The sequence below is a fragment of the Alosa alosa genome, chromosome 5, assembly GCF_017589495.1.
Source record: "Alosa alosa isolate M-15738 ecotype Scorff River chromosome 5, AALO_Geno_1.1, whole genome shotgun sequence".
NCBI lineage: Eukaryota > Metazoa > Chordata > Actinopteri > Clupeiformes > Clupeidae > Alosa > Alosa alosa.
The window spans coordinates 27236420-27258763 of record NC_063193.1 but is presented as its reverse complement, the minus strand read 5'-3'; the positions used below and the strand labels follow the sequence as shown (position 1 = coordinate 27258763).

The 22344-nt window shown below is 40.7% G+C and overlaps 1 protein-coding gene across 2 annotated transcripts; it reads right to left on the bottom strand.

Annotated features, from left to right (window-relative positions):
* Positions 1-864: 864 nt before the first annotated feature.
* On the bottom strand, positions 865-18993 carry ggt5a (gamma-glutamyltransferase 5a). Of its 2 annotated transcripts, XM_048243555.1 has the most exons (12): positions 18739-18991; positions 18027-18154; positions 17784-17879; positions 16824-17010; positions 15934-16094; positions 14895-15041; positions 13893-14023; positions 10251-10435; positions 9522-9613; positions 7222-7334; positions 6219-6329; positions 865-2952 (listed from the first exon to the last, which is right to left on the bottom strand). In XM_048243555.1, exons 1-12 carry the CDS (start codon positions 18906-18908, stop codon positions 2806-2808), a joined length of 1668 nt encoding a protein of 555 aa, XP_048099512.1. In that variant the 5' UTR covers positions 18909-18991; the 3' UTR covers positions 865-2805. The 2 variants fall into 2 exon arrangements, with proteins under 2 accessions (XP_048099512.1, XP_048099513.1); XM_048243556.1 differs by lacking the exon at positions 6219-6329 and having other exon boundaries at positions 18739-18993.
* Between the last annotated feature and the right edge of the window lie 3351 nt (positions 18994-22344).

The window sequence follows — 22344 nt, the reverse complement described above, 5'->3', positions numbered from 1 at the left end:
TCTTTTTTAATGTGGGACTCGTGTGAGTATTAGTCTTATGCGCTAATAAGCTCCCTCGCTCTCCTCTTGGCTGGGAAACCCTTCGAGTCCTCAGACAGTACGTGGTGCATCTACCAAGGCAGCTGCAGAACTGACTCAATCACTCAGATCCTTTTTTTTTTTTAACCCATAGGAAGTACAACTCATGTTGACTCCAGGAGGTAATATGAGACATAAGCTGTCACGATACATTATGATTGGCTAGGACTTGATTTTAATGCATTCATGCAAGTTTCATGGCAGAGGGCATTGTTACGGAAGTTTCAGTGTTTAATATGGAGTAAGATGGGGGTGGTTCAGTAAATGTATAGTATCTTGGGAAAAATACATTTCCATATATATTTTTTTAAACATGCATTGTCTTTATGCTATGCTTGTTGCCATGCTTGTTATTAAACATTTTGAAACAAATCCTTTTTGTGTGTCCATATACTACAACAGCACACATAATGTTGCTCATCTGAGCAGGTTCTGTACACTACAATTCAGTTTTGTTTTGAGTAGAACTATCAGCCATTTCTGAGAAATACGCAGGAATTCTCATGGTAGTACAGATTTCAAAAAGAAAGAAACATTCATCGGTCTACTTTTACATTTTTAATGAATGAAGTAATAATATTAATAACAATATGATTAAGTCACAATAGGTATTGGCTTAAATAGATATTGTGCTACATATACATTTTCACATTCATCATATGTTCATGTTTAACAGCCGGCCATGGTGGCCTTAAAGAAAGACTTCCTTAAATACTGATTAAGTCCCATTATGAGAATATTTTATTTAAGAAAGAGAAAACCCCACACACATTCAAAACACCCCCATACACACACACAACCTTACTCACTCACAAGACGTAAGCAGAGGAGTGACAGTCACACTCTCCAGAAATCCACGAGTGGAGGAAACAGCTTGCAGCTAAGCCTGCAGTGGTGACTCACAGGCTAAATCCTGTTCTCCAGGCGTCTCGCAAACACATGGCACGACTTTCTCCCTCTCCCACTGTGTGTGTGCCTGCAGTTATACTATGAGCAAGTGATGGGACTGAATGCTGAGTAGAGTTTAAGAGCAAGAGAGCAAGCTGGTGTGTGTGTGTGTGTGTGTGTGTGTGTGTGTGTGTGTGTGTGTGTGTGGTGAGGAAGACAAGGATGGTGACAGATTTTTTTTCTTTTATTTTTTGTTTAAAACAAGGATGCCGCACAGGTGGCAGGCTGTGTTGATTTACTGCCTGCCTGTCAATCAGATTCTCATATTTCAGGTTTTTACACCTGCGCCCCCAACCCACACACACAGAAGGGGAGCGAGAGAGAGACAAGCTGAGGCCTATTCCGTGTGGCCCAAGGGTTAAGAGACAAGTTTGCCCCCACGCCCACCCCACAATATGGCAAACCATGTCTCCTCTCCCTCAAATGAAGGATCGGCAGTTTGAGCCTAAACATAGCTATGACTCAGTCAGGACAACATCCTGAGGGACGGAAAACCTCAAAAGACTTCACCTTCACACCCATGACTTTTCAGTCAACAGCCCAACACATTGGTCAAGCAATTTAAATACACAAATGTATCATCTCTCTATTCTCTGCATCTACAAGTAAAGGAGTATTTGTGTGCGGTTGAGATAAGAGTTGATTGCACAACTTACAATGATAGACTGCAATACATATAGATGTTTGCATCAAGGCAGTTCAGATATTTTACATACAGATCTGGACAGGCTTAATTACCTGCACTCACATACAGTACCTAGCCTTTTCTCCAAACGATCAATCATATTTCAGTTATTTCAGTTTCATGGCCTTACGATATATTTCACTCATTCACTGCATAATAAAAAAGGTACTTTTGTATCCCACGTTTACAAAACCAGTCATTCCACTGTCCTCTTCAAATCTGGAGTGGTTGTAATCTTTTCTTATGTCCTAACAGTGCATTGGTTCAGACAAATCATACATTAAACTATGGTTACAAGACAAAATGGCCGCATGGGTGCACACTAGAAACTTAAAATAATTTTTACCCTTGTCCGATAGTAATGCCACGATGATGAGGGATGTCTTGTCCTTTAAAGGATAATTCTGGCGATTTTTCATAGATCTCTGTTGTCAAGGTCACTGTTAGGCTGCTTTAGCTGTGACAAGGTCACAGCTAAAGCAGCCAGGCAGCTACAGTGCTACACTCTGCGGGCATCTTTAACATCATGTCTCAAGAGTATTTTCTTCCTTTTATTTCGTATCGACAGTACTCTGTGACCTCGAGAAACGGAGATCTATGTGAAAAATCGCTGGAGTTTTCCTTTAACTACAGGCTGGAATTTAGTGATCAGATATGATATAAACCTATTCTTTCTTTCCCACAGTGAAGGCACAACTGTTACTGCCAGCTGCTTCCCTCTCACAACCTCTCACTGTTAACAGGAATACAAGAGCATTCACTTTGTTCAAGAGCATTCACCTCACACAACCTTTCAAGCATTTACCAGGTTGGTGGTGGTGGTGGTCACTTGAAGTGATATGATCTTGAAATGGATTGAATCTGTAATCTGTGCCACGCGATTCCTGAGGTAAATTAATGTGCCGAGTGATTTTCTATCACGTTATTCTGCACCAAGGCTAGTCAGAGGACAGTAGTGTTTTGACTTGTGCGTTAAATCCCAGAAGCCTCCTTGGGTTTATCTTTTCCTGGTTGATAAATTTGCTCGCTTAACGAGAACGCTCAGCCCTTGGAATGTTTTTTCTTTTACTAATCCACGAGTGTGTTGAGAAGAATTAATATCCAGCCGCTTTTCCCTTCTTCCGATCGTCCGACACTGCAGTGATGCATCCATCCTTTTTGGATACAGCATTAATCACATTGAAGAACATCTCCCGCTTCTCCACCTTGTTGCCAAAAGATTTAAGTTTCTCCACAACAACCTGTCAAGGAACATGAAGGTACATGAGGAACATGTCAAAGAACATAAGGAATAATTTCATTTTTTCATTCACTGTTAGTGTTTATTACGGGTATATTACCAAATGAAATGTTTCTTTTGAACTACCAAATACTAAAGAACTACACTCTACATAACTTGTATTGTTTTTAACACATCTCTATGTCCAGATAGGGACGACACAGTTTGTGTTGTTTCCAACAGATTCGTTTAAAGAGTGTACATTAACCAAACAAAAGGATTTTGAGTGGGAATATGCAGTGTTAAGAAGGTCCAGTTCTTCTAAATGTCTTTGTCAAGGAGAGGACAGAACATAATGACAGCACATCATGCTCACTTGGGTGGGAACAACAACAACAGCAGAATTGTAAATCAGGCCATAGTATAAACCCATTTTCTTGACTAGTCATCCTGACATTGTGAAGTGATCAAGTGATAATGTGATCTGGACTATGTTTTTACATGCTCACTTGGCTGGGAACAATAGCAATAACAATCCCGACCTGGGTATGAACCAAATAGTCATCCTGACATTGCAAAGTGATCAAGTGATAATGTGATTTGGACTATGTTTTTACATAGCTGCTCACTTGGCTTGGAACAATAGCAAACAGCAGAATTGTAAATCAGGCCATAATATAAACCATTTTTCCTGACTAGTCATCCTGACATTGTGAAGTGATCAAGTGATAATGTGATCTGGGGCCTATTGCACAAAACTAGGATAAGGGATTAAGCCGGGATATCTTGGTTATCCTGGCTCAATTTATCCGTGATCTAGTTGCACAAAAGCGGGATAGGGGGCAGCAGGATATGTTATGGTATAAGTTACCATGGCGATTTATTCTGTGGAGCTAGCCTGCTCCAGACCAGGCTAAGTTCCAGGATCTATTTAATCTCATCCCTTATCTCAGTCAGCAGTCACCACAAACGGAAACCAATAGTTATTCCACTGCCCACTACACATTGTTATCACATATACCTAGACCCACTGTCATTATTTAAACGTTTGTGATCATTAATTAACTTTTACATACTCGCCATTCCCCGACCTGTCATGCGACAATGTGACGCCACGGAGTGCCTAACCATTTTCGCGGCGTGGTGGTCGCTGCACTAGTTGCAATATTCTCCTAAACAGAGGTGTTGCTGTTTGTTGCTGTGGTGAAAAGGCTGTCGCTACCTACTTCACACCGTGAGAAGAAGCAATGAAGCCCCTCTAGTTGCCATGGTGAATCAGTGAATCTGTGATCGGGTGGCGGGTCTATTTGAGGGAGCCGTGAGCGCGCACTTATCCAGGATAGGTTTCACCTGGCTTGGTGAGTCCATGGACTCGGGACCCAATCAGGGGGACGCTCAAGAAATCTGGTGACCTTTGACCTCTAGGGGGCACTGTAATTAAGAAACATGCCTTTTGGCTTTAAGGTCCTTAGGCCGACCCAAGCCAACTTGTGATGTCATAAGTAATTGATTAAGCCATACCATATTGGATTTAATCAAAAACATTACAAGTTTTCTTGAGGTCACAAATTTCAGCGGATCCTCACCAAAATTGGCAGAGACCATCTTCAGACCATGCCTTATCAGTGCATTGCTTTCTGGAACAATTGACAGAAGCATTCGGCTGTAACAGCCAATCGAAATTTGCGGTCAAGCCGCCAAACAGGAAGTGAGGTCATATCTCAGCAACCCTTGCATGTATCAAAGCCAAACTGGGTGCATGGACTCAGGACCCAATCAGGGGGACACTCAATAAATCTGTGACCTTTGACCTCTAGGGGGCGCTGTAATTAAGAAACATGCCTTTTGGCCTGTAGCTGCTGTTGTGTTTGGGAATTAAAATGTACTAGTAGTGTCTGGTAATACTGTTGGAGGTCCTTAGACCCGACCCAGGCCAATCCTCTAGGGGGCACTGTAATTAGAACCTTTTGGCCTGTAGCAGCAGTTGTGCTTAGAATTAAAATGCACTAGTGGTGTCTGGTACTACTGTTTAAGGTCCTTAGGCCGACCCAAGCCAACTTGTGATGTCATCGTAATTGATTCGCCCGCCATATTGGATTTAATCAAAAACACGTACAAGTTTTCGCAGGTCACAAATTTCAGCGGATCCTCACCAAAATTGGCAGAGACCATCTTCAGACCATGCCTTATCAGTGCATTGCTTTCTGGAACAATTGACAGAAGCATTCGGCTGTAACAGCCAATCGAAATTTGCGGTCAAGCCGCCAAACAGGAAGTGAGGTCATATCTCAGCAACCCTTGCATGTATCAAAGCCAAACTGGGTGCATGGACTCAGGACCCAATCAGGGGGACACTCAATAAATCTGTGACCTTTGACCTCTAGGGGGCGCTGTAATTAAGAAACATGCCTTTTGGCCTGTAGCTGCTGTTGTGTTTGGGAATTAAAATGTACTAGTAGTGTCTGGTAATACTGTTGGAGGTCCTTAGACCGACCCAGGCCAACTTGTGATGTCATCGTAATTGATTCGGCCGCCATGTTAGATTTAATCAAAAACATCAAAAAGTTATCACAGGTCGCAAATTTCATCTGATCTTCACCAACATTGGCACAGACCATCTTCAGACCATAACCTATCAATGTATTGCTCTCTGGAACAATTGACAAAAAGCATTCGCCCGTAACAATAATCGAAATTGGTGGCGAAGCCGCCAAACAGGAAGTGAGCTCATATCTCAGCAACCCTGCCATGTATCATAACCAAACTTACTACGTATATTCATGACCCCATTAGGAGGACGCTCAAACAATTTGGTGACCTTTGACCTATAGGGGGTGCTGCAATTAGCAATATTGCATTTTGATCTGTAGTTGCTTGTGTTTTATCAATCTTTTATTTTTTTATATGAAACTGATGACAACATGTTCCATCCAGTTAATTCTAATGCGTGCGTGCAAGGGCAGGGCAGGGCAGGACCAGTCATCGACTAGTCATCCTGACATTGTAAAGTGGAAAGGCGTGACCAGTAGTGTCTGAATTAACAGTCACAGTGTTATCACTGGTAGGACAACATTCTTTCATTCATGTGGAAAGAAGTTGACAGCTTAGAGCCTGGAGACTATTTGGCACCTAGACACTAATGCAGGGCTTTCCATCAAAGATTCTAGAGACCTGCGCTTTGTTGCGTTCTCAACGGCAAACTTTCTCAAAAGTTCTCGAAAAGGGAAAGCAGCAGACACACACAATCAGCATGAAAGAGCATGAAAGATCCATAGAACCTTTAATTACCTTGTCAAATGTTGGCTCAAAGCTTAGTTTATTTTTGGAGTCCACAAACACCACAGGAGCAGAAATAGCGTCCTTGAGGCTCTTTCCCATCCAGAGATGGTTCATGATTGTCTGGACAGCACAGAGAGCAAGCACGGGAACTAACTTTTCAGACATAAACCATTAAACATTACTCAAGTTACAAGTAAACATTACTCTCTAGATATGCACTGATCTAATAACACAAATACGATCTTGTCTAATGCTAGAAACATTATAGGCTGATCTAGTAATACTAAAGGTTAAAAGCTTTATCAAAAAAGCTTTTATACGGGTTCGAGTTCTAATCACTCTGTTGCCTTTGGGACTGCTTTGCACATTATTGGCATTATCATAACCAGCTTTGTGAGATGATCTAGAATTCTTCTCGGATAACATGAGTTAACGACATGTATGGGAACTTCTTCAGGACTCTTTGAAAACCATTCCCAGTGTCTAACTAAGTATAAGTATACTCTTTTGATCCCTGCATTTTAGTGAAACACACTCAGCACACAGTTAGGTGAAGCACACACTAATCCCGGTGCAGTGAGCTGCCTGCAACAACAGCGGCGCTCGGGGAGCAGTGAGGGGTTAGGTGCCTTGCTCAAGAGCACTTCAGCCGTGCCTACTGGTTCGGGGTTTGAACCGACAACCCTTCAGTTACAAGTCTGAAGCGCTAACCAGTAGGCCACGGCTGCCCTAACCTACGGTGGTTGAGAGAATGCCAAGAGTGTGAAATACTGTCATCACAGCAAATGTTCACTGATTTGAAGAGCTTAAAATATAAAACATGTAGCTGTGTGCACCCTTTCTTGTTTACTACATAACCCAAGGTGTGTTATTTCATAGCTCTGTGTGTTATTTTCAGTTTTGTTCTACAATGTAAAAAATAGTCAGAAATACAAAGACCGATAAAAGAGAAGCAGTCTCCAAACGTTTGACCTGTAGTGTACTTGTAATGTGGTGTTGATGAAGTACTCACCAGAGCCATACCAGTGATGATCATGCTACCCCCTGATCCCCCGACTACCATGGTGTGATTCTTAGACTTGGAGTAGAGGATGGTAGGGGACATGGAGGAGGGTGGCTGTTCACCTATGAAACAGGCACTAACACTAAATTATACCACACAACACACACAATATATATGCAAACTTACTTTGACAAAATAGTAAGTATATTCCACAGAGCAGATAATTTTTCATATGTCAAATAATGTATTGTCTTTCTCCAATGCACTACACTCAAGTGACACACACAAACACACATACACACACACAGACATAAGTAATATAATCTAGTAATAAGTACACGACTCCACACAACTGTATGATTGAAACATGGTACATCATTGGCACTTTATACACAAATAATGTGTTGTCTTTCTCCAATGCACTACACTCTGCTCTACACTGGTACTGTGCTGATTTCCAGGACCAAATTCCAAATTAAAGCAACACCAAAGAGTTTTTGTACCTTAAAATAATGTTTCCAAAATCATTTCAGTGGTTCATCACCTCGTAACTGGGTGAACGGCACTTCTGCATTCGCTTTGAGGCCCTCTATCGGCTATAACTGCGCTATGTAAGTTTGCCAGATCGGGTTGCGGATCTGTAGTTCGATGGAATGAGACATAAGAAACTACAAATTTGACTTGCTTCTGATGTCGCAATACATCATGCTTTAATAGCACGAAGTGTAGACATTCTATGTGTGTGTAGAGGTTAGTGCTGAAGTGTCAGCTTCAGCCACTGTGTTCAGTCCTTCTCATGTGAAAACGATATTGGGTCAAGACGTGTCTACCTGCGTGAGTCCACGGAGCAAGGCCACCGAATAAGGCAAACCGGTCCTATCTGCAAAAGCCCAGGTTCCCTCTCACTGTTCTGATAACTCTCACCTCATCGGGTAATTTACCTGATGAAGGTCTGAGACCGAAACATTGTGTTATATTCTAAGAAATGTTTGCATGCGGAATGGACAGTGTGCGGGATCTCTTCTAGAACTACTCAGAAAGGTTTAACATCCCAAAAGGCATCGTTAACCAGCCAACCTCTGCTCACTAAAGCTAGACCTCGCCTGGAGCAACAGGAGCCTCACAGTTGGGTTGTGGAACTTCCCATACACAGTAAAAAAGCTGATTTCATTGCTGCTCATGCTAACCACTTATCTCTGGAGATCTTGGCTCTCACTGAGACCTGGATTAAACCAGAACATACTGCTGCATTACCCACCAACTACACATTTTTCCTTACTTCCCATTTGCCTGGATGAGGAGGTTGGATGGGCCTGTTAATTTCCGGAAAATTAAAATTTACTCCGCTGCTAACCTCGAGAAAATATGATTGTCGAATGCCATGCCATCATGGTCACTGCTCCAGTCAAAGTCTATGTGGTTTGTCACTTAGCTTCCACTAGGAAAACTACATGACCTTGCTCACTTCCATCCCCACGCATGGCTGTCCCTGTCCTTGGTAATATGAACATCCACTTACTTATCACCTACTGCATCTCCATTTCATGAAATGTAATTTGTGTGTGTGTGTGTGTGTGTGTGTGTGTGTGGGTGTGGGTGTTTGCACGCCTGCATGTGCATGTGTGTGTGTGAGTGTGTACTGTGAGAGGAAAATCACAAAGGGGGACTCTTCTGAGTTTAGCCTAGCTTGTGATGTTCCGTATAATTGATACTTCTAATGCAGTGTGAATTCACTCTTTCTGTTTGACACTAATCTAGTTCTTAAAGTTCTTATTAGTTCTTATTTTTTGATTCAATAACTAATGGTCCGATGGCAAATCCTGTATTGTATGACGTTCTTACTGTCCTTGATTCTTAAATAACCCATTGTATTGACCAAGTCATGTGTATGTGCAGAGAGGGTGTAATGATACAATTATACAATGAGATTATGATACTGTGCGAGGTATAAATGTGTGTGTGAGAAAACAACTGTTTTGTTTCTTGTTTCATTGTTTCTTGGGTGCACAGACTTTGTCTCTGTATCCTGATAGCCTGATGCTTATGAGACCTCTCTGCGCAGAGATTAATAAACTACTAACGAGAAAGACAAACCTTATTTCAGACTCTCAGTATTTATACATCTTTAAGCTAAAAATTCTTCCACAGTACATGTGTGTATGTGTGTGTGTGTGTGTGTGTGTGGGGGGTTAGTTAAACTTGGGGAGTACTTGAAAATCAAAACAATGCTGAAATGGAGATGCTTTTTCGCTCAAGAACTAAAGAGGAAAAACATGGCAGTAGGATGAGTCAGCCTTTCAGCTCATTACCTGCCTGAATGCTGCTGGCCTTGCCACAGAAATCCGACAGCTCGTTATTCAGAATGATGCCAGTTTTGGGAGAGAAGACTTTGGACCCAAATCTGAATAGACACAAACAAAGGCACAGAAATTACAGTCTGCACGAGTTACAGAAGATGGGCATTGCTTGTTCTTTGTTCTGAAGTGCCAATGCACTTTTAGCTATTTGAAATGAAGTGCATTAGGCTCATATATGGCCCTAACAGTTAGTTAGGGAAAATCTTATCAGTCTGTCACATTGAAAATCCCAAAATCTAGTCTTTATTGTTAGGAAATAAAATACATTACAAGAAAATCCATATTGAAATAAACAACTAGCATTTTAGGTTAGGTCATAGGGCTAACCATCAACTTTAATGACTGCTATAATACAGATAACTATTAACCAATAAAAGCGATTACAATAAATATTTTAAAAGAGCTGCAGAAGTGCAATAAAAGTTGTTTCCTACAACAGATAAACTGAGCCACTTTACTGTTAATGGAATAACTTATAAGAGATTGACATTACATAACTAATTTCCTGTCAGCTAATGTTTAGGCAGACTAGACTAGCTGTTGGAGTACTGTTGGTAATGACCTTAGTATGAGTGTGATTACTCTATGAATAATTACACATAAGCTGTTGTTGTTAGTAGATATATGGTAGAACTAGGGCATAGTTGGCACTTTTGATCTAGCCTGGCTGCTTTGACTCACATGTGGTTGATGGTGCTAGTAACAGACACAGCTGTGCCATCCTCAGCCAGCACGGACACGTGAGTGGTGCCCATGGCATCCATAGAGGGCGTCACGTTGTAGTACTGGTCATCATGGGTGCGGTCATCATGGATCATCGCTCTTATTTTCTCCGCAAACTCTTCCTTACTTGCCGCCAATGCTGGCTGCACATCGAAACAGAAACCGCATGTACATATTTGATAGCAAATCAGCAGCATTATTGCACAAGTAATAACTCAATGTATCTCTATCAGTGGATTGCACAAGTAATGACTGATGTCAGCTAAGCATGTTGTGACCAACCCATTTAGAGTACATCTTTTGGCTCATTTAGGACATATTTCATAGCAAATCAGTAGCTAGCTACTACACGTGTAATTACTGGCTTATCACTGTCAGTTGCTATTACACAAGTCATAACTGAACAAATCTACTTGTTATTGACCCTAACCCACTTCTAGTGACCAATCAATTCAGAGTACAGTGTTTGGCTCATCAAAGTCAAACTAATGTCAAGTCAAGTCAAGTCAAATTGTATTTCTACAGTACATTTCCAGACGGCTGAGCCGCACCAAAGTGCTTCACAATAAAGTGCTAAGTGCAATAAACAAAAGAATGACCTAAGGCAGAAGGGACAAAAAATTAAAAGGGCAACAAGACAATGACTGAAGGAGTTAAAAGATGTCTTTGCGGGACTGGTGTCTCATAAGGAGTGTTGCAAGAGTCAGGGAGGCAATCATGAAACACATTTCCAACCAAACAGCAGACAGCCAAAATGATAGACTATGAATCAATGTTTCTTCTTAATCTAATGCTGGTTTGTGTCAACAGACTCTTCTTATGCTGGGAAATTATCTTCTTTACTGATCACATAGAGGTGAAACAAGATTTTGTTGACAAAAACACACTGTTTATTCTGATAAACAAATCTGCTTTCAGATGTATTGAGAGGTGAGGTGATTTTGATGGTATGATAACAAGACGGATATGCAACACCATGTGGTTTTTATCTTACAGGAAATTAAACACAGTTTCTTCTAGATTTCTTGCACTGATCTACATTATTTAAAAAACTAAATCTGAACTCTGAAGCTGAAAATAGACCACTGTAGGTATGGGTAGAAATTATCATTTCCTGAAGAACCGCTGGCTTCCATATGATTTGTCTAAACAGTGTTTTTTTTTGGCACTTTCAACATCTATGTTTTCCCTCGCCTGAGGGTTTTAGTTTCTGACACCAAAGCAGAAGATACATGCAACCTCTTTTAACATCCTCTTCCTGCAGCAAATTTGCACAACCACCACACTTAAGAGTAACAAATTCAACCCATCCTCCATTTTTTCTCCCGGACAGAAGCAAATTGCAATTGCATTGCAAACATCCTGGCTAAATGACAGGTGCCTTTGACAGGTGACAGGTGCCTTAGTGCCTTTGACTGGTGCACACTGCTAGAGAGTAAGTGTTAATGCATTACTGGCTGACCATTTAATATCCTCTTAACTGCACTAATCACTTAGCATTATCGGAGTGATTGAGAAGGGCAGTTTCATGGTTTCCCAGTAAAATAGTACCCATCTGGGTGTAACAGCAGCTTAGGATGGCAACTTGTTGATACTGATGAGTCACTGTGCTAGAGTCTTCAATGGAATTCATTTAGAGTGTGATAGGCTGAGAGTGAAATATCATTATGAAATTACACTGCGTGAGCAGGAGTCAGCCTCGGGACAACAGGAAAAGAACAAAAATGTCAATAACAAAGCAAAATCGCAAGTGTGAAATAAGTAGTTGTCGAAATTAAGTAGTTTTAACACATAGGTCTCTATCTTACACCCGGTGCATTGTGGCGCCAAGCGCGATGCAATGATTGTCAAAGGAACATTGTGCACCCATGGGTGTGTCAGTGAAACATAGGTGTGGTCAGACGCACAATCAAAAATCGCTATTTTAACATCACTATAAAGGATAACGCCACTGACCAAGAAAAACCTAATCTAGAGTGAAAGATGCATGTAATCCACAGTTATCTTAACAGTCCTAGAGTGCCAGCAATCTAGACCTTTGTAGATGATTTTTGTACAGCCACAGCATATTCTGTGTTATAGCTATGAACACATACAATGGCTCGTTTGAAAGGTTAGACTTTAAGCTCTCAGTGGGTGCAAACCGTGTATTTCTACACGCCTCTGTTCCTGAGAAATCCCAAGCTAAACAGTGGCTAGTTTTCATCAAAATCCCTGTTTTTTTTCTAGAAATGGAGATATTGTGTCTTTTATGAGTCACTATCACCGACATATTCGGCACTCTGTCAAGGGCGTGCCCTCTTGCAAGCGCGACTCGGCCTACCACCCACTCCGCTAGGCCCGGCTTGTGGTGGAGATGGAACTCCCTCCTCAGCACGGTGTTCAGTCACTCCTTGTAATATTTTTGACCTGTCGTGGTCAGAGTAATCTGGTCTTAGTAGAAAGGTGGACTCATCCAGCGTTGTCTGGCGAAAACGCACCTGCTGCAATATCTTTTTCTTCGACTTTTTCATTTCTCCCTTCAGCACCTGAGAAGTGTTGCCTGCAAAGTTTCTGGGAAGAGATCTAACAAGACCTGCCACCTAGTGATAAACCCACGAAAATAAATTACCTGATTTTGACCTGGCGTGCATGTCACAGATAGGCTAATCAGTGACTGATTCGAAACAAAGCGGCAACCATCAAAAGCCGAGATAAGATCAAACGTCCAGATAAAATGTCCAGATCTTGCGTTTTGATGAGTTTTCGATCGTCATATATTTCATTTCCATTCATCACAGAGTTCCCAAAATCACATATAAGGTGTGTTAGAGTGTCTAGTTTCGTAATTTAACAAAAAAGCTAAAAACGTAATATTACGTTTTTGGCACTCAACGCATGGGAAGGAAAAACGTAATATTACGTTTTTGGCACTCAATGAGTTAAGGGCACACTGGCATGAAATGTAACAACTGGCGAGAACTTAGCAACAAGTCCCAGGCAACAATAGTGAAAGTAAATAAAGTGTAAGACTTTGTTTTGTTGTTGCCTACGAGTTCAAATACTAGGCGAGTGCAGATGCGTGAAGCCAACACTCTGCTTGTCACGCACGTTTTAGCAAAGCAAGCTTTAGTGGAATCCTGCTGTTGCATACACAGTCTTATGTGAAGTTACACTCACTGGTCGTCAAAATACCAACACACTGATTTTGCGCTCCTTGCTCTTAAAGGGAATGACAGGTGCCACTCTCATTGGTTTAATGGATATTACGGCCAAAACATACTCGTGACTAATTCAGAAACATAACAACAACCCTGTTGAACTATGTACCTTGCACAGAGACAGTTTATACCATTGTCAAGATGGTAAACGTACATGCACATCGCGCTTCAGACTTTGTGCTAGACTGCTGAAATAGAGCCCTTAGTCTAATCGAACCATATAAACTCTGAGTAGTGCTAAAAATGCAACTCTTGAAGAGTTAATTAACCAAACACAGTTGGTCTTGTATATGGGCGAATACTTTATGTCAAGCCTTTTTAGTCAGAAATATTGGAAATGCTAATTGAAGTTTTACAAAACTGCACTTGAAATTATACTTATGAGTGAAGATATACACACCTCAGGTGGTGTGAATCTTGGATCTCTGAGAAATCTCCTCAGTCCATTGGCAAATTTGGATGTCTCCACGTATCGCTGAAACGTAAGCATCTTCTGCTGCCCTTCGAGAGATGCTGGTGTCAAATTGTAACCTGTTGGGGTTGGAATCACCCATGTTTTATTCATGCATTTCTAGTGACATACATTATTCCAACAAAAAAAAACACTCCAGTAGATGAGACCTCCAGACATCTATCATGTCTTAAAGGGATATTCCACCAAGATTGGCTTGGTAGTGTATAGGTCTAATTGAGTGCCTGTCACTTTAAGAAGTTTGTGAGGGCTGCTGATGTGTGGATGCAATTCATAACGTTTTCTAGGTAGTTAATTAAAATAAAGATTCGTACTTCTCCTTGGGACAATCACAATTTGAGTTTTGGAAAACACTTTTCCCATTTACATCGGGATTTTGCAAATATTCAGTGTCAGAGTCAATAAAATGAGCCCTGCATGAGTAACGAAATTGACAAGCAGCTGTAAGTAAGCATGCTAAACTCGACATCCAAACAGTATTCTAAGCTTTGAGATACTGCTTGATTGCATAACTTAACTTAGTTTAGTCTCCTTAATGTACTATGTTGTGATAAAACCTTAACAGTTAACTTGAATGCAGCAGTTTTGAACAAATTTGCGCAGCATTGTCACGATGCTAAGCGGATTTAGTAGCAATTTAGCCCGTCATCTTCTATGCAATGCGTCTACAGTATGTGGCAACAACAATCCTTTAACAATATAATGTTTTGTTAAATGCACATGCAGAGGAGGGGCAGCGGGCTCGTTACGAGAGAGAGCGGGGCGGGGTGGGGTAAGGAAAGGCTGCGTGCGTAAAAAGCGCAGCTCAATAAAAGGATTTTTATCTTATTTTTAATTTAAATAGTACAACATAGAAGATGAATCTGTGGCGGCCGGTTTTGATTTCATGGCGCCTTGCCACAGATTAGTCAACGTATGGGTCTGGCTCACCTCTCATGGTGTTCAGTATGAAGCCCAGAATAGCGCCTCCAGCTGGTGGAGGTGGAATGTACATGTCATAGTCTCCTAGTGGCAGTTTCCACGCATCCAACACCTGAACTCTAAACGAGTTAAAATCTTCCTGGGACAATGACCCACCTAATCATTCAACATCAAATGAGATCAGGGAGAGAAAAGAGATTGTTTGAACAAAGCCTGCACAGCAAGTGTAGCATGAGTTGAAAAGTAGGCCACAAGCATAAATAAATGGATTTGGTAAGGTCTCATTAATAGCACCAGAGCCAGCCCTAAACAGAATTTGATTTGGGGCCCCCTGCCACCTTATCGCCACCAGTAATATTGAATATTGTCAATGCTTGACCATTCACATCACTGGCCATCCTAGTGATATATATATACTGTATAAACTACCGTTCAAAGGTTTGGAGTGACCTTGTTTTCGTCATTAATGTTGTAAAAGACTGTTGTAGAAAGAAATGGCTGATTTTTAATGCATTATCATTTTAAAAAGCTAACTGAGAAAACATTGGAGATCCCTTTTGCAATTATGTAAGCACATAATGTAATCTGAAAACTGCTGCCCTGATTAAAAAAAACAATGCAACTGATCTAAGCTGGTATTCTGTCTATGATGGAGTGGAATGGAAATTTCTAAGTGACCCCAAACGTTTCAACGGCAGTGTATAATATATATATATATATATAAAGTCAGTCCAAGTTCTCGTACATGAAATAAAGCTATTGTGATAAGTGAGAGCTTCAAGCTGACCCTCAAATGTTTGTGCTTGGGATCTTGCTCATGGTATGAAATTCACAAATAGATTTTGCACAGCATTTAAATTAGGGCCCGGAATGAAAAATAATTACAGTAAACTAACACTAACCCTAACCCTAGAGACTACAGTCAAGGGTTTATGGCTAGCTGTGAGGATTTGTTAGAAATCTGTAAGATATTGTACGGACAAAATTCTGCGGGTTTAGATAAATGCCCTTTACCATTTATAACACAATTTCATGGAAGAGTGTTCACCTGCTTCCTTGATGTCACTGATGAGGTTTCTTGCTATTTCTCCCTTGTAGAACGCTTCCCCGCCTTCCTTTGCAATAATCTCAAGAGTATCAGCCAGTTTCTCAAATCTCAGCGTATCTCCTTCCTTTAGCAGGTTGCCATCTTTGTCAACAAATAATTTCCTAAAAAAAGGGAAAAAACATAAACAGGTCACTTATCTGTTGGATGATGACAGTAAATTTGCAGGTGGAGTGTTGTACTGTTAATAAATAAATACTGTAGGGTTTGTGAGAGTCTGAGAGGGGTGGAGAGTGAGAGACAGTGAGAGCAACGATTATACATGACAGAGCAAGATAGTTCATCGTAGTTCATGTCTACTGAGTCATGTCTGCATAAAGATGCGTGTCGTTGACGTATTGATGAGCTTACGTAGCAACCGACCAACAGCAGCAGAATAAATAACAGGCGCACACCTGAATAAGGTTGATTTTCTCCAGACTTGAAGGCTCAAAAATGCTAAAAAAGAACTCACTATACTAATACTAATACTAATACTAACACTATACTATATAAGAAAAGTATTCACTTTTGCGGATTCACATTCTTAACTCTATAGAACCAAGATCTAAGCATATGTGGTGAAATTCTGAGCTATGGCCATAGACTTAAATGAAACAGTCGCCTCTGCTCTGCATAAAGGGGGATTTTGACCCCCCCACCCCCACCACCCCCACCCCACCCCCCCGTGCAATCTGTGTTCCCAGAAGTGGTTAAATATCTTGCTCCGCCATGTATAATCTTTGGTAAGAGCAATAAATAGACAAGAAGAAGAAGAAGAAGAAGAAGAAGAAGAAGAAGAACACAAACAACAAGGCGGAGAGACAGATTCTAAGCACTTATGTACATCTCACCGTATGGGCAGTGTCTTGTCCTTGTCTAGCACCACTAGGAAACGACCCAGCACATAGGGAAGGGGGAAGCCCTCTCTGGCCATCTTGATGGTGGGCTCAAACAGACTGGCCCAGGGCAGCCTCCCATAAAGTCTGTGGGCCTCCGCATAGCCACGGATCTCTCCAGGAACTCCAATCCAATCAGTACCTTTTAGGAGAAAGTGAAAGAAACACATCACGACAGACAAAATGGTTCTAGGAGACGTACAGTGGCATGAGGACAAACCTCAGGCAGCACAAAGAAAGACGAATATACATAAAATACAGCGAATATAGAATTGTGCCTATAATGTCTATATAATGGGCTACCTGTATGTTTAAGTTCCAAAAACAATAACTGCTATTAATGATTAGCTACCATAAAATGTGACTGTAGATCTGGCCTTATTTGAGACATTGACATTCAGAGACCTGAGCTCTGAAATTTTAGATTTACTTGCTTCCTTTCTGAAATCGTATTTTTTTTTTTTCATTTTGACTTTCTACAGTTCTCTCTCTTTCTCTCTCTCTCTCTCTCTCTCTCTCTCTCTCTCTCTCAAGACTGTTATACCCAACCTAACCCAATGTTATACATTTCTGTGATAATGTGTTAGCAATTTTCCACTCTGACCTGGTGAAACATCAGTATGGTGAAAGAGTGTGTGGACTGGAATGAGGGTAGCTTCCTGTTGACATTATAATGGTGTGTGTGTGTGTGTGTGTGTGTGTGTGTGTGTGTGTGTGTGTGTTTATGTGTGTGCCTAGCCTATGTGTCTAATCGGAAAAAAAATAGAGTGATTAGGTAAGTTAGTAGTCGCAATTATTTGTTCACAATGCTGAAGTTGACAATAATATTGCTCAATATTATTGTCAACCCTAAGAAGGTCATTCCTGAATTTGTTTGGGTCAATGGTTCATTTGGTTTTCATCTTTCAGACCTACCTGACATTGGCTTGACGGATGTTGGGCATTTTGACATCAAGTTAGAGTTGAACACTTTAGGAACAGTCTCACGAGAGTTAATGATTTTCACTTTTCCTGCAGAAAAAAAATGACCAGCTTAATTCAGCATCAAGCTATTCTGAGTAGACTTAAACATCCAACTAACTGTTGGAACAAATTAAAACTTAAAAGACATGTTACACAGACACCCCTGGAAGGCGGCAAATTGTTGAAACCCCTTACCGTCTTTGTCACGAATAGTAAATATTGAACCTCCGCCGATGCCCATACTCTGGGGATGAATGATGGACGTGCAGATCAGAGTAGCAATAGCGCCATCTACCGCTGATCCACCCCGCATCAATGTATCCCTGGATACCGTGGATATTGCGGGAGCAGAACAGTGGATTAAGATGTAGGCAACCAATGTGAGGTATCTTATCTATACTAAGACATATCAATGGTTATCAATATGATAGTGTAAATAAAAATCTCGTATGCCCCCTTTTTTTAACTGTAAGCAAAAGTGCCACAAAAGTTGTAGGCCTAGAATCAACTGGTCCTCTATTGGTCTGAAGAGAATTTTAAGCTGCTTATAACCAACGATACATTGAAGCTAATTGCGCAATGGTCATACCACCTATCATCCTGATAAGCAGATCATAACTTCTCTAAGACACATTAGCGTAATATGTTGACAGGCTATTGAATGTAGAAAGCATGTTACGGTACGACCACGTTTGAAATTAAATGAACTCGTAATTAATAAAAACAATATTTAATCTCATATTCTCAATTGGCACAAATAGCCTACAATTTGACTCAAACGGTTAAAGGACTCACTTAGCCTGATGACAGCGTTTTCGCGTAAACTTTTCAGTTGGTAGTGATCTCGTATGCTACTTTACAATTATGTATGGCATTAAATCACCCAGCAACATCACCATACACTTACCGCCCTATCTTCGAACACATGTCTGAGTCGGCAGCTACAGCAGCTTTTCGAAAATCATCGTCTGAACATCCTTGATTATTCAAGACAGCCACGCACAAAATGCAGATGAGAACTATGCTGTTTAATACCAAGCATAAACACATGCAGAACTTTAACGTAGGCTTTGCCATGGTCAAGATGTACTCCCGCAGGCTACCCCTTGTCTAATCGCTGCCGTCTGTTCTGACAGACAGTAAAGACCGTCAAACTCCTCCCTTACAATTTAACAGTTTCTCCCACGCCGCCCCACTCCATTTCTACTGAAAATGTAAATGGACGACTAGTGTGTAGGTTACTCTGACGAGCAGTTCAAACAACGTAGGCGTGATGCAGTGAGGATTACGGTCACTAGGTCTGTAGCCTTTTAGTCCAGGCAAAGTAGCGTTTTACGCAGACTAATTGTAAAATATTTTTTTGCAGCACGCAGGTGTCCAGAACAACATACTAAAAGTCCTAAGAAATTCTAGTTGAGGAAATAATATTTATTCGAGATGTGTGCCAAGAAGGCCAGGCAACAATACTAAAAAGGCAAAATAACTCCTATCAAAATTAAACTTTACACAATGAAAGTACCCATGAAAAGTAAAAGTTTTTGTATTACAAGTTTATTTGAAAATTAATTTTAATATGCAAATGAACTATACACTAATCGAATATGCCCGAAATACACCCACATAGGCTTACTTTTTCCTTTACTCTTACCACAATAACACTTTACATAGTAAGAGTAGGCCTATATATGAAAAGTAATTGTTTTTATATGACAGGTTTCTTTTGAAATTAATTTGAATATGCACATGGCTCCACACTTATTGAATATGTCCTAATTTGCATATAGACAGAAACACCATTCATATGTATGACAAATACATAGGCCCAATCTTCATCCAACCATCCTACTGCCAATGGGTGATGGCAATGCTGCTTTTAGACTGGCCTCTAACCTGAAAACTGGGTCACGGAGGCACACATAAGCCTCCCCACCACGACAAGGTAGCAACAAAAGGGGAGTTTTCTTTTAAAAATCCAACCTGGATCCTGGACCCCTTCTCTGTGGATCTTGGTTCTGGCACCCCCCCGGTTCCTAGTTTGTTCTTTGCTTAGTCTCTCCCCTCTGGGTCATATTCATCTGATAAATCAGGCAACTGTGAGTTTGTAATGACTAAGATGGCTATTCTGACTTTCTTCTGATGTTATCTGTGGGGGAATGTCATTAAGGCTTGTTTACAAATAATAATAAAAAAAAAAAGTTTAGAAATTTAGAAAGCAACTGGAGGCAAGATTGTGCAATCAATTCTTAAGGTCAATATAAGTCTTTTACTTACTGAATGGACAAGAATATGTTAGTTATTTGGTCCCTGTTTTTTCTTCTTGTGACTTTATGGCTTCTTGGCCATAAGTCAGTTACGCCTAGTGTTGAGCTCATTTGCATATTTAAAATTAATTTTTTGATATTTGAGTATTAGACTTGACTTGACTTGACTTGACTTGACTTCACTTGACATGACATGACTTTGCTTTGGTGAAAAATGTGTCAGCCAGACTATGCAAATTACACACATCGAGGAGTCAGTTTAAAGGAACCGTATGTAAGATTGTGGCCAAAACTGGTACTACAATCACTTTCAAACTACTGTAGAGCGGTGTATCCCCTCCCCCTCTCCTCTGACTGGCAGAGCTGGCAACCCGGATGCCGAAACACTACTGACTTTGTGATTAGTACTGTAGATAGGTGGAGGGTGGCGCATCAGGCCAAAACACAACATGACAACATCAACATCAGTTAAGGGCTGCAACTTCACTTTTTAAATGACAATATCCTGTCCAGACTACTGTTGTCATAGATATAAGTATTTGAAATTAATATGATTTCTTAATGTCTAGTGACATATCAGAGCCATTTTATGATTAATTGAAATACATTTCTTACATACGGTTCCTTTAAGCTTTGTACATTTGTGTTTCTCTTGTTTGTGGTAATAACATACAAAGCATGTGAAAAACATTCCAGACATGGACGGTGCTTGACTGACCCAAGAGCTTCTCAAACTCTGGGTGAGGCGACACCTTAATATTAATCTTGATAAGATCAACATGTAGGAGATCATGTTCAATGAACTGGCCACACAAGGATGATGAAGGAGGGAGCATAGTGTCTCTAGCTGTTTCTGGAGCTCAATAGTGTCTGCACCAACACTTCCTGTAGAGAAGGTCAGAAAATACAGCTACATGCTACCAGGTGTTCCTTCAGCTTAAAAGGTCCTGAACTGTATTATTGAGGTCTTTTAGGCTCCATCTTGCCCATACAGTGCATCACATCAAATAAGCACGAGTATGTCATGTAGGGAATTGAGGCATCACGCCAAATGTACAGTGGGTAGTTTCTATTGAATATTCAAATTCACATACAGTATGCATCATCCAAAGTGACTTCTAGTGTGAAAAATGCACAAAATACACTTCATATTTTTAAAGTATTTTTGCACGATCTGTCATTTAGCTCATGCATTTATACAGAGTGATTTACAGTGTACAAACAGAAGCAGCCCTCAACTCAGGGTTGATTATTTGTTTCTTGGGTATCAGTGGCATGACTGTTTTGTTACTGAGCACCATGCTCTGTATCAGTTCCATGAGTAGAGCGGCATCAGGCACAGTGTTCAGACAGGCCTACTTCAGCACAAGAAGTAACAAGACATTGTAATAAAATGCACGGTACGGTGCACCAAGACAGCTGCATAGTCATAAACAGATCCTGAAAATCATGTAAATCATGAACTAGAATCTCATATTCATAAAAGGTCAGTATTGTACTGACCACAAGTTTTGCATTATGCAATTTACAACATTTGCATTTGTCTGTTTTGAATATTCTATTAACATTTTGAAGTTTTGCATTTATTTTTGTGAGAACGTATAAGTTATATATAACTAATAACTGCAAGCACAATGCAGGCTCCACATATATGAAGGGATAGTTGGAACCGTTCTTGGTTTAGCACCAGAACCATGACAAATGAACATGAACATGAACAAATGACACTAATAATGACACATTTGCAAGAACACCACAAACCTTGATCTGATGTTACATCCAGGGTGTTCTTTTGCTACAACCTACCCTACCCTTGGGGTAAACATGCTGGGGTACAGGGTTGAAACAGCAGCCACGACGGCCTTGGCGACGCAATTTAATTTAAAGGAACCGTATGTAAGAAATGTATTTCAATTAATCATAAAATGGCCCTGATATGTCACTAGACATTAAGAAATCATGTTCCTTTCAAATACTTATATCACTGACAACAGTAGTCCGGCCAGGATATTGTCATTTAAAAAGTGAAGTTGCAGCCCTCAACTGATGTTGATGTTGTGTTTTGTCATGTCATGTTGTGTTTTGGTCTGATGCGCCACCCTCTACCAATTTTTTAATCACAAAGTCAGTAGCGTTTCGGCATCCGGGTTGGCAACCTCGAGTCAGAGGGGAGGGGGAGGGGATACACCGCTCTACAGTAATTTGAAAGTGACTGCAGTACCAGTTTTGGCCACAATCTTACATATGGTTCC